This window comes from Temnothorax nylanderi, unplaced genomic scaffold, assembly GCF_030848795.1.
Source record: "Temnothorax nylanderi isolate EJ_2023f unplaced genomic scaffold, tnyl_v1.0 TNYL_tig0294_pilon, whole genome shotgun sequence".
NCBI classification, from domain to species: Eukaryota; Metazoa; Arthropoda; class Insecta; order Hymenoptera; family Formicidae; genus Temnothorax; species Temnothorax nylanderi.
In genome coordinates, this window is record NW_027249356.1 from 1 (window position 1) to 12,786 (window position 12,786).

Genomic DNA, 12,786 nt, shown 5'->3' on the forward strand with positions numbered 1-12,786 from the left:
GGACTTAAGGCTTCAGACCAATTTTCCGTGGTTTAAAACTCATCATCGCCTTCTTTTTCCACTCCTGTGCAGTCATATCTGACATTGATGGAATAACGCTACAACACAAAATATAGGATATGTTGCATTATATGTAGGTATATTTTAACATGGAAAAACTGTCTGTGATATGTTACATGTACTATCTTAAATGCGAAAAGCATAGATGATGAAATTATAGCTAAATAGTCATATGCAAGTATGAGACATTAATGGATTGAAAATAAACCTGCAGTCAATCATAACAATGCAATTTCTAATGTAAGATCTGCATATAAATTGTAATAGTTATAATTTTTATATTAGAGTGCTTTCATTAACATATTGTAAAACAGGTTATTTTCGGTAAGCCATCTTTGAAATAAATAGGAATATTGGGTTAAATTATAGACTCAATAGTGCTTTCCGCCCGACCCGCCGATTGTAATTCAATTATTGTCGATCGCGAAACTTCGAGTTTGGATTGGCGGCGATTTATGACACTACATGCAAATTTTATTTTGTTTTATAGCGAGAATACACAATTATATACGCTTTGCTGCAAGAGTCAGTGGCAATTATATCCTTCCTTTCTCGCGGGAATTAAAATTCTTTGATAAAAAGCGAGTCTGGCGCGAATTATCTGAGATGCGCGAAAAATTTACTTGCGTGAGGATGAATCTCCATCAACATTTTTGTTTATATCAGGGCATTTAACGTGCCGTCAAATATTTGTTGTCGGATTTTGATACATCCAGTTCCTTGATCTTTTCAAACTAGTTCAGACGTGTTTCGTATAAACAGACCGACACATAGGCCGGTGGCATAAGGATAGCATAACAAAATAAAGACTCAAGCAACAATGATTTTAGATTCGTGATAGGTCACATTTCGATAAGATAAATATCACGGTACACAAAAGTTAATTTTCAGTTACATAAAAAGGGAAACTTTATTAGCGCATCATATATAAGTACGTTGGATCTAAAATTCACTACAAAATTACGGTTAATTATGAAATTAGAGTGCTGTATGCCATTCGTCACTGGTCTTTTTTTATGCAACATGATTTTTCGTGAGATGTATCTAAACCTGCGTTTATATTAATGAGCTAATCGCAACTTACTCAGAAAACCTCGTGCCTCGTGTATTGTTTGCACCCCTACAATGAAACTACTGGTTCGTTTGGTTTTACCCTTTCACTTGAATAGGTTAAATAATAGCGCGATATAGAACTTATGTTTTTGGAATATTCGAAATGGATCACGCTTCACGCGATAAACCTTCATTCAGATCGTCGGCGAAACAGAACAAAATTTAGATCATTTACCTGTCGAAGAGCTTCCTCCTTGTAATGTTCTCTGGTGCCGCTCGAACTTCCTCTAATCGCTCCACAATTGTCTATAATCCTCTAGCACTTTTCAACGATTAATTTAAACTAGCGAGCATTATCCGAAAAGTGCGCAGTGCGTCGTCTCGCTGAGATAAAATTTGATTCTGATTGGCTTTTCACATGTGACCGCCGTAACCAATAAGGCATGACGCTGCTCGTCACGTGACTTTCTTTAGAAATAATTCTTTTAAATCGCATGCGTTTCTATTCTCATAACAGGTGCGTAACAAGCGCGAGAGCCTGTAACCTGTCCGCGATGTGTCGCTAAGCAAAAAATAATGAAAAATTTTATGGACCTGAACATATTCCCTTATAGAAAAAACTACTGTAGTTGCGAAAAAAAGCACACAAAATTATAGTAATTACTGTAATATTTACTATAGTTTCATGCACATTTTGCAACTACAATAGCCTCTCTGTACAATTTTTCCGTAATGGGGATCTTAGAAGATAATTTAGTCGAGAGATGCACCAGCAAGGTAAGGATTATTCATTAAATCAGACGACGAACAAAAAATAATTAAGGACCGACGTTTCAGAGATTTGTGATTTGATGAATGCTCGTTCTTACGAACGTATATCTTTCAGCTTAACTTGGAAATCAGAATGAGCTCTGGTGAATCTTATCCGAAGCAAAGAGGCAAGAATTTGAAGCGCTAAAAAAATAAAGAAACGTAAAAGTTGCCCAAGTAGGTGCCGTGGTGGACTTGCCGTGTGGAGAGAAAATTTATTCGACCCGTTGAAGAAGACACTAAAGAGACTTACAGCAATTATAAAATATCCTGCATTGATACGCCGTCATTTAATAAATTGCAAATTGGTAATAATGAGTTTTTGCTCAACTTGTTAGTATAATTATCATTGAAATTGTGCAATTAAATATTATTACTTTTGTTTTAGGAAGCGTCCCCTTGCGTACATTTAACGTGACGAGCGTGATATACGTTGTGCTTATATCACTTTTTACTGCTTTGGAAAATTACTTCAATGTGCTGAAAAAGCTACACATGTTTTTCTGACTATCTGTGGAAACATAAGAATAATAAAATCTTTAAGAATACGGATTAACGGATTTGGTAATTAAATCCATTATAGATAATGTAAAAAGCGTTAGTAGCTCGTACACCTATATATTAATATAAATGTATACATTGTAATATATTATATTAAATATATACTTAGGTTGATTGGTTGCCACAAGGTAAACAAACTTTAGCGGCGTTAAGAGAAGCCGGCGTTTCCATTTGCAAGGACCAAGCCTAAATAAAAACTGTCTCTACGTCCTCGGCACTCTCCGAGTTTCACCAATTGCTAACAGTAGCGAAGAAAGAAATTTTAGCCTGCACAAGAACAGCAATTAAGAATTCATAAAGAAATTTTCGCAGAGACATAGCGAGACGACGCAAGCCTGTCGAGAAGGAGTATACTTCTGTGCTCGAAAAAGCTAGAATATTATTTATCATGGGTAAAAAACGCCAAGGCAGGTGTCTTGTAAATGCAAAATTACATTATTTATTAATTATATTATACATTAGGCTACCATTTATTTAAAAATATAATATTCTATTAATATGAACATTTCGATTTCAATTAACATCTCATTAATATTCACATATTTTCTTAATTGATATGTTTAAATGTTATCAGTGCCTTGTGATGATACGTTCTTTTCGATACGTTTCTCTTCATTAGTTACACCCATTCTGCAGCAGCTTCTAAAGCAAGGGATGCTGTTTTCTTGATCTCCTTGTTTTGCATGGTGTCATTATTGCTCAATGCCCTCACTTGTTTCATTATTATATCTATTTCCATGAGTTTAGTAGCGACGTATTTCGTGCTTCTCATCATATTTAGCACAATCATAATACCCTTACATTGTATGTCATCGTTTGGATTAGTGAGTAAAGAGTGCAGAGGTTTCAGAGAGGAATCCGATCTAAAATTAACTTGCAAGCCTCTATGCTGACCGACGTCATTTCCGCTAGAATTCCAGCCACTGCCTTAATAGTATCTTCGTCCTTGTCCATGCACAAATGCACAAATCCATCATCATTTCGATAAAGTAGCTGCTCGGTATATTGGATAGCAATTACACGGCATAGCACCAAATTATGTATAAGTTGTGCGCACGTGCGTCTCAACATGTGGTGATTGTAATCGTACATGTAAGACATGAGTTTCTTATATCCGATCTCCTTGTATATATGTTTTCGCATGCTGTCGTTGAAATTAGCTAGATTGCGCAAAGTTGATAGAGTCTCATTATTCTCGTTCTCATTCACGTCCGGGTCCAGGAGATCTATGATCGGCCAAACAACATCCATCATTATATCACCGGGAAATGCAATCTCAGGAGATATCGTGAGTGCCAGACGGACCAGGGCTCGCGAAGCATGCTCCTTTCCATTTTTTGTGCCATTCTGCGCTAACGATAACAATGCCTTCGTGCCGCCTTGTTGAGATGAATTTCTCTCACTTCCTCTAGAATACATATCGCGTTGAAAACGCGGGCTATCAATTCCCTGATATTCTTGCTATCTGTTTTGGCGAGGATTACCAAAGCGCTGGTCACACCGGTATAAACTAACACACGCCGTCTTTTATTCACGAAGTTGTCGGCCAGTAAGTGTTCTTCAGAAAAATAATATTTGACAAACATTTTTATCTCGGGTGTGGGTTCTTCATCGTCATAAGTGTTGCACAAATTCACCAATGTTGTGACCACGTAGAGAACTGATTGATCGTCAGTCTTGGCAAGTTCGATCATCGCTTTAACGACTTGTTGATCTTTGATCAACTCGTCTTTGACCTCGGTGCGGAAAGTGAGATACGACAGGCCTTTAACAGCCCATTTTCTCATATCCTTTTCTTCCTTGGGATTGATCAAGAATCGTATGCAAACCTTGGCCAATTCCTTCGTCATTCCATATGAGAATTAAAAATCGCGATATCGCGTAACTGCTCTCTTCGAATCTGCTTAACTCGCACAAACCCACCATCGGCCGAACCGAATAGAATCATACATAGAAAGATACAGGTCTCCAATAAGTACACTTTCACGTATATGAACACGTGATCTTTTCATATCTGGTTATTGCGAGAGCGATACATTCGCAATCCACTTTTTGTTCCAATTTGTCATCCGTTTCCGACATAGCGAGGATCATCTTAAGAATATTTTCTTTAGTGATAATTGCGTCTGCAACATCTAATGGGCCCAATAACAAGGTTGTTATCGCAACCACTACTCGAACCTGTAAAACAATCAATTAACAATTTTTAACAATTGATTTAAATAAATCAAGACACCTACAGTGTTATTTAACTTTAATTGAAATAAGAGAACCTCTAATTAAAAGTAAATTTAGCTTCAGAAAATACGATAGATGACATATTTTTCAATAAATGTCGATTACACCTCTGTTGTAATAGTATTTAAATTAAAACTTACAGTAGAATATACAATATCAATAAATAAAAAGAGTTCTTTTTTGACATTGTTACTTTGAAAGTAGAGTTTGAACTGTTTACATGGGCTATAATTAAATAGATATCGGCCCTGTATTTTAAAACAATTTAATAATCAGAAAAGAGAGAGAAGTTTACAAAATTCGTACCTTGGAATCTCTATTAGGCGAACACAATTTATCTTCAAAAGTCCTCAATTACGTAGATAAATGTTGTATCATTATCATTTTGCACATCTCTTCATATACTTTGTTAAGCACATACTGACAATAGTTTGCGTGGAAGACGTGATGTCGAACGAGAATTCGTGTTCCTCCAATTGACTGGCAACCTCCATTAATTCTTTCAAACCGTCAAACTTGACTAATCGTTTGGCCCAGTCTAACGCAGTATAATGAATGTTACGCGTAATAAGTTTTATTATTGCGTTTCTAGCAAGTCCTGTTATCGTTTTACTCGCTACACTATTCAACAAGCACGATAGAATCGTGTCAATTTCTTTCTTATGTTCTTCGCACAAAGCCTCGTCGGGTTTTAAATCGGGTTCATCATTCATGCCGCTGTAGGTGTTCAATATATTATTGAAACCGAAATACCCAATAAATTTATTAATTACTGAAATACGTGTACGACAACTATGCCTATTTCGCTCGATAATATTTACCTGTAAACAAGTTTGAGAAGCGTCGATTCTCTTTGTAGCTGTTGGATATGATGTGCTGTTCATCATTTCCAGGCACCAAGGCAAAACGTTTGTCATAATGGACTGACTAAAGTTATTTTTGCATAACTTGTCTACAATACGGATCGCACTACAGATTATTTTCTCGTCCTTTTCGACTTTCACAAGTTGTGTGATTTTGGATAAATTATTTTCTTGAAGATCACCTCGGCACTAGCTTTCTCATATGTGAGCAGTTGCAGACTACTCATAGCAGTTTCACGTTTTTCCATATCTACGCTTACATTCAATGCTAGATCTAGCATTTGTGATACCTAACACAAAGCACAATTAAGCATATACTTAAATATAATTACCTGTAATGAACATATAAATAACTGTGAAAGATTATATTTATATTACGTAATTTTTATCCATACAGTGTGTGCAGACTATTAAACTATAAAAATTAATTATTATATAATAAAAGAGAGAAAACTCTCAAATCCAATTGTCAAATTATATATTAAGTGAAACAGAAATTATTACTAATATATCCAGTATGAGATATTTGTTAAAATTTTTATATTATCTAGATCAAATTATCATGTCTTGCGAGTTGCCGAACTTTTGTAATAGTTATGTGTATTTACCTTGGCGCTAATATGTGAATTTCTCTTACGATGTTCTTGTACAATTTCAAATAATCGCTCCGCTTTGGATTGGATATTTTCGTTATCGGTGTCAGATGAAATAAATCTGTGCTTCTAGCGCTTGACATCTGCGATGCAATACTCTATTACAACATATCTTTAACGTACTGTCGCAGTCACTTCAATCACTTTCTCGTAATCGCCCAGTTTTAAATAAGCTTCCGCTCGATATTCGTAGAGCGCTGCTTTTTCAGCGTTGTCCTCTTCTAGTTTCAGTGCGTTTGTGTAGTGACTTGAGGCTTCAGACCAATTGTTTTTTTTAACTCTCGTTACCCTTCTCTTTCCATTCCTGTGCAGTCATATCTGACTCTGCCATAGTGGAATAACTCTACAACACATTATATATGACGTGCTGTATTATACATGGTCCCTAGTAGCATTATACATTGGCGCAATATTGGCTAACAATATGTATCCAATTTTTCATATTGGTCCAATATTAATTGTTCACATTGGTCCAATATCGTAAAGTAGACGCTCTTTCTTCTTTAGCCAATATTGAATTCTAATATTGGATCAACATATTGATTTCATCTTTAACCAAGATTGGCTAATAATACGTACCCAATTCTTTTACATTGGATACAGATCAATTTCTAATATTGAATCAATATTGTAAAAACAATTTTCTTTCTTTATCTAGCCAATATTGAATTTTATTAATAAGCCAATGCATCGACTTCTTTTCAATATATTGGCAAAAATTAATTTTTATCATGGTACACTAATGTCTCTATCAATATTAATAGAGACATTAATAAATCATGACAAAAAAATAATTTTTGCCAATATTGATTAAAAAAGTAGTTAATGCATTAATTTATAAATTAGAGTTCATTATTGGCTAAAAATAAATGTAAAACCTGCTGTTATTTAATTTTAAACAATTTAAAACAAAAAATAAGCATACAAATAATATTAATTTATGATAACTTTCTAGTTTTATTCAGAGCTTGTTTTCTGTATAAAGTTTTAAACATGTTCATATAAAGAATAATATATTATATAAAAGAATAATATTAATAATGTAAGAAATACCTTATACTTATATGTAATGTAAGTTATAGAATAATAAATTACCTTTATGGCATTATATTTTACTTTAAAATAAGTTTTGAAAATATATAGAATATAATGAATATAAATGAATTAAACCTTAATAAGTAATAATATACTCTTATACATTTTTAAAGAAAGTTTAGTCTTGATTTTGCACTCTCTTATCTTCTTCCTGTGCCCTCTTTTTTCTTCCTCCTTCTCTGTCTCCACTCTCAGCAAGAAACTTTGATATTTTTTTTAGAATTTCGCTTTTTGATGTATTTGGTATCTTATTCGAAACAATCTCTACAAACAAAAAATATATAAATAAGTTTATTACTAAACTGTATATAAGTTTTTTTTATTCCAAACTTAATTTTTAATTACTTAGGGCTGGTTGTTCTAACCTGTTGGTAAACTAACTAATAGTTAAATTATGTTTTTTTCCTTCACATTAGACAAAGATAGACATATGACTTAACTATTAGTTAGTTTATCAACAGGTTAGAACAACCTGTCCTTAGTAATATAAAAAATTTATGTATTTTGTACTAAAAACTAAACATAAAAAAGTATAATTTATAAAATTTAAAAATTATATCCAGTAAAGTACATCTTACATCTTACAGTAAGCTATAAACATATATATCAACGTACATATAACTACACTTTGATTAATATATTATAGCTATATATATTTGAACAAAAAAGAAGACTTTCATGTTTAATATATATCTAATTATTGCACCTCATATATATAATTTAAAGAAATATTTTTTAAATTTTGTTAGTACTTTTATTCAGTACTTTGAAACAAAAAAATTTTTACTAATACAAAAATAGCTTACCAAATACTGCAGCAGCAACCTTGGTTGCAGAAAAATCACGCTTCTTTTGCTTTCCACATCCACTAAAATGTATTGAAACAGCCTTTTTCAAAAGCAACTTCATTACTGATGGCACTAATTCCTTCACCGTTTCTCCAGAAGCAAGTTTGAGATATTTTATCTAAAAATTAAAGTAAATTGTTTTACACACACACATACATAAAACAAACATATTTGTTAAGCTAAAATAAATCGTTTTGTATATAGCTTTTTTATAATATTACATTAACAAAAATAAAGAAAAGTGCAAAATAATCTGATTTTGTGATTTTGTGCTCATTTATTCCTTCAGTACCAAATGTAATCTAATTATATAAAACATGCTCTTCCAAAAATGTTGTGAAAAAAATTAACCTTTTCTTCGTCATTCTTTATTATTTTACTTTTTTATGTCCTTACCAAAGATGTAAAGTCTTCCTCAGAATTGGCCAAACAGTCATCAATTTCATTAAAAGACTCCATAGAAGAAATCGGAAGTAAGTGGCTAAACTTGTTTATGCTACTCTTGTCATTTTGTGTTAATAGAATATCTAGTTTTACTTTAATTTCTTGCTGTTCTTTTTTTGATGCAATTGTTTCCAATTTGATTTCTTCAATTAGTTTAAAAATCTGTCCCAAAACTCCTGAAAAAATTATATTAAAATTATATTTATATTAAGAAAAATAACTAAATTAAAAAAGTATTGTTTCTTCTTAAACTAGAATAGTCTATAACAGAATCTAACCTTCTTTCTTTTGCTGAATAATATTTGTAGACTTTTGTGTGTTAACTTCTTCACTTCTTTGGATTTTTTCATTGTCATTGCACATAGTAGAACCATTTGTAGCTTGAGAATCCCTTTGCAATTTTGTGTTAACTTCTTTACTTTGGATTTTTTTATTGTTATTGCACATAGTAGAACAATTTGTAGCTTGAGAATCCCTTTGCAATTTTTTCTTATGTTGATTTAATTCTGTTATTTCGCAATCATCTATAATAAAAAAATTTTATGAATTTTAAAAACTTTGGATAAAAATATTTTTGCTTGATAAAGCATGTTTCAGTAATCTATATATATATGTAAATAGAAAATATAACAGTATCATTAATCAATTAAATTTAACAGTATCAATTAAATATATAACTTTATCACGTTTTATTTAATGCAATTAAAATTTCTTATTAAAAATAAATGTATTAAACTGTGTAATCAAAAATTTATTAAAAATTTGGAAATGACTATTTTTTACAATTGTTCTATTTCATAACACAAAATACCATTAAAGTAATAAATTACAAATACAAATATAAACATAGAGTTTATTTCCATGCAGGAATGCAGTAAATATATAATATAAAGAATATATTTTTTTGCCAAAAGTGCTATGTATTGTAGGTAAAAATTAAATATCAAATACATAATATAATAAATGTGTAAATATCAAGAAATTATTATAATAGCATGTTTGTTTTATGCTCAGATATATTTTTACCTTGAACATCAGGAAAAGATGGAACAACAGGACGTTTAGTTCGTTTTTCTGAATTTATGTGCTTTTCTGATGCTAAATTTTCATCATCGGAAGAAGTACTTGCATCTTGTGCAAATCGATACGGTAATTTTTTCTGTCGTTTTGATGTACAATGTGATTCCAAATCAGAGTCACTACTGCTCAAGTGAGACGTGTCTTGTGCTTTATATGCTTTTTTAGTAGCATGAGCAAGACTATTTATATAAAAGAAATTTATTAATGGATATATTAGGTAAGGTAACTCAAAGAAAAATATAAATAAACTTATTAATAAATAAAAGACATACACACATATACATATACACACACATACACATATACATACACACGCACGCACGCATGTACATACAAACACATATGTAGGTATATGTTTTATTTGTGTATAACATACTTTATTATAAAATAAAATTAATACTAATAATTATATAATAATTTTTTTACAGTTATGTTAGAAGAAAGAAAGCTTTAAAATTTCTATAAAATTAATACCAAATAAACGTTAAATTTGTGTTCAGAAAATTAAACTACATCATAATCATAATATCCAATGTTTATTCAAAGTTGTAACAAATTATATAAAATTTCATATATATTCTTTACCATAATTCTCTACAAAAAGTTTATTACATAATATTTATATTAGCGTAATCTTAAAAAAAAATTATTTATCAATTATTTTACTTTAACTTAACTTTTATATATCCTAATCATGATAATAAAACAGCTTAATATAAAAATATATAGGGCAGTAAAAATATAAAAAGTATATATACCTGTATGTCCCAAAACTCTTATATTGACAGAGTTCCAATCATCACTGGGTGGAGTACAGTTTTTAAGGTATCTTTTTAGGCTTGATGAAGTTATGTTTTTAGGCCATAATGCAGTTTTGTTATTAGGACATATCCAAGAAGAAAGGATAATTTCAACACTATTTTCTTCAATAAATTCGACTATCGCGTATTTTTGCATCTATATGTCAAGATGTTTACAATTATTGATTACTTTCAACAGTCAAAACAAAGTATTTCTGCAATGCTTGCGAATATCTTTTTATTTATGTTAGACAATATAATCAAAAAGTACAAAAATAATAACTCATTTTCAAAAAAAGATATGTACGTATGTATTTTTATCCGTCAAATAACACATTGACAAAAAAGTTATATTTTGAAAAGACAAAAATCGCAATTAGATCTATATAGTAACTGTATGTAACAGAGGATATGCAATGTATGAAATATTATCTTTAAATACAATACATTTGGCTTCTATTTCTCATAAATGAACTATTTTTAATGAGTCTTCCAGTTTATACATTCTATATATTTTTAATTTCTGAGATTCACAAGGATAAGTAAAATAATTACTGTATTTTGTAAATTGCTTACAAATGAAATTAGTACACTGTATTTCTTGTGAATTATGAAGAACAATATTGAGAATTTGTACAATAATTCCATTTTTTAACAACGCGTAACAGTCAGCTCTATGACAAGTCACAAAATGATATTTGTTTATAATTATCTCTTTATACTGATTTACTGAGCTTTCCATGCCAGCAACAAGTGGCCCACATTTATGTTTACGCTTTAATTCGCAATTAGAAATTTTCCCAGAAATGACAGCACTTTCACCAAGCCGTCGCACAGTGGGGCCAAATCGCAAAAAGCTGGCCAAAAGTCGAAAAATAAAGTTTCGATTCCGAGGATTTAAAGTGGTGGGTTTGTTTGAGTAATAGTCCGAAGGTCGGATTCTAGACTAGAAAACGTCCTATCCTTTATACCTGCTCGTACACGTCAGTTCAAAAGTGACGCTCGCTCGAACAAGACGTGTCGTGTTCGGAGCCGAGTTTTAAACGTTATATTCAGGAGGACGCCAAAGCTATAAAAATAAAGCAATTTTAAATCTACAAAATGGATTCGACAGCTGGAAGTAAGTAGAATATTATCACGTATTACAAAATTTATAGTAATAATTTATGTAATATTAATAAACAAATGAGTTTTACGAAAATGAACGTAAAATTGCAACGGAAAATTTAAGAAACGTAGAGAAAAGTTTATGAGTTCTGTAGAGTTCTGCGACCAGACCTATTGCATGTTGTAGATTCAAGTATTATTTAATGAAAACAACAAAAAACTGCTGCTACTAGCTGCTACCCTGCTATTGGTGCAAGTTTTTGTAATGAAAAACAATTTTCTTTTGAATTGAATTGAACTTTAAACATTAAAAACGCAAAATATTGAAAAAATGTTTCTGATAAAAGTTGTAGGGTTTTGAAATATCTATTCAGGAGTGTACTCACATTGTGGGCCCGGGGCCCTATATGGGCTCAGTCAGGCCCAAGTCAATTTTTTATTATATTAATCCCCATTTTTTATTGCGCATTTTGATTCTACGGTTCAAGATAGAAATATTTTGTATCAAGTCAATTTTTGCTAAGCCCCTTCCAAAAGGCCCAAAATTTTGGGCCTTTAGGAAGGCGTTTAGCGAAAAATTAGGTACCTGCTAAAATATTTCTAATTTAAAGCGTAGAATTATAATCCATAAAAAATGAGGATTAATAATTTTTCATTGTCACTGTGGAGAATATTTTAAAAATAAAAATTTAAAATTTGAAGCGAAAGTTTTATTTATATTTTTATTTTACATATTTTCCGACCTTTAACTGCGTGCCGACTAGATTTGTCAACACGCAGTCAAAGGTTGGAAAATATGTAAAATAAAATATAAATAAAACTTACGCGCATCATTTACCGCGTTGGTTCTTAGTTAGCCCGGTTTATTCGTGCGGATAAAAATTTAAATTAATGTTTCTTTTTATTTTCTTGTGGTCTTTATTGTATTGAGTTTTAAGATACGCAATTTACTTTCATAAATAATTTAAAAATATATATATATATTGGAATAAATAATAGTAACTATAAGATTGAATGTGTAATTGTCAATTTATCTATAAATATTATACTTTTAAATTAAAATCGTTGCTACCAGAAACAGCCTTATTATTAATTGCGCCAAGTATTACAGAGAGTGAGGAAAGCTCCAGCAATCTTACAATTGAATCGACTGACTGTGAATCAAATTATTCTT

The 12,786-nt window shown here is 31.1% G+C and overlaps 2 protein-coding genes and 1 pseudogene across 2 annotated transcripts; 1 reads left to right on the top strand and 2 right to left on the bottom strand.

Moving 5' to 3' along the window:
• Nucleotides 1-1,913: 1,913 nt before the first annotated feature.
• LOC139780733 (uncharacterized) lies at nt 1,914-2,906 on the top strand (annotated as a pseudogene).
• Nucleotides 2,907-3,103: 197 nt separating this feature from the next.
• LOC139780719 (protein unc-45 homolog B-like) lies at nt 3,104-4,334 on the bottom strand. The gene is made up of 3 exons (XM_071719444.1): nt 4,069-4,334; nt 3,359-3,892; nt 3,104-3,248 (listed from the first exon to the last, which is right to left on the bottom strand). The coding sequence occupies exons 1-3, from the start codon at nt 4,332-4,334 to the stop codon at nt 3,104-3,106; spliced, it is 945 nt and encodes a 314-aa protein (XP_071575545.1).
• A 3,015-nt stretch (nt 4,335-7,349) lies between these two features.
• On the bottom strand, nt 7,350-9,872 carry LOC139780731 (uncharacterized). The gene is made up of 5 exons (XM_071719456.1): nt 9,652-9,872; nt 8,904-9,149; nt 8,578-8,801; nt 8,140-8,299; nt 7,350-7,597 (listed from the first exon to the last, which is right to left on the bottom strand). Exons 2-5 carry the CDS (start codon nt 9,070-9,072, stop codon nt 7,452-7,454), a joined length of 699 nt encoding a protein of 232 aa, XP_071575557.1. The 5' UTR covers nt 9,073-9,149; nt 9,652-9,872; the 3' UTR covers nt 7,350-7,451.
• Between the last annotated feature and the right edge of the window lie 2,914 nt (nt 9,873-12,786).

Bases quoted from the DNA above. Each gene is read 5' to 3' on its own strand.
- LOC139780719 (XM_071719444.1), bottom strand. From the start codon at position 4,334: ATGACGAAGGAATTGGCCAAGGTTTGCATACGATTCTTGATCAATCCC. The intron at 3,893-4,068 runs GTTTGTCAAATA...TATGTATTCTAG, and splicing joins CCCACACCCGAGATAAAAAT to AGGAAGTGAGAGAAATTCAT. The intron at 3,249-3,358 runs GTTAATTTTAGA...TATGATGAGAAG, and splicing joins GTCAGCATAGAGGCTTGCAA to CACGAAATACGTCGCTACTA.
- LOC139780731 (XM_071719456.1), bottom strand. From the start codon at position 9,072: ATGTGCAATAACAATAAAAAAATCCAAAGTAAAGAAGTTAACACAAAA. The intron at 8,300-8,577 runs GTAAGGACATAA...TTTAATTTTTAG, and splicing joins AGGAAGACTTTACATCTTTG to ATAAAATATCTCAAACTTGC. The intron at 7,598-8,139 runs GTAAGCTATTTT...TTTTGTTTGTAG, and splicing joins GGTTGCTGCTGCAGTATTTG to AGATTGTTTCGAATAAGATA.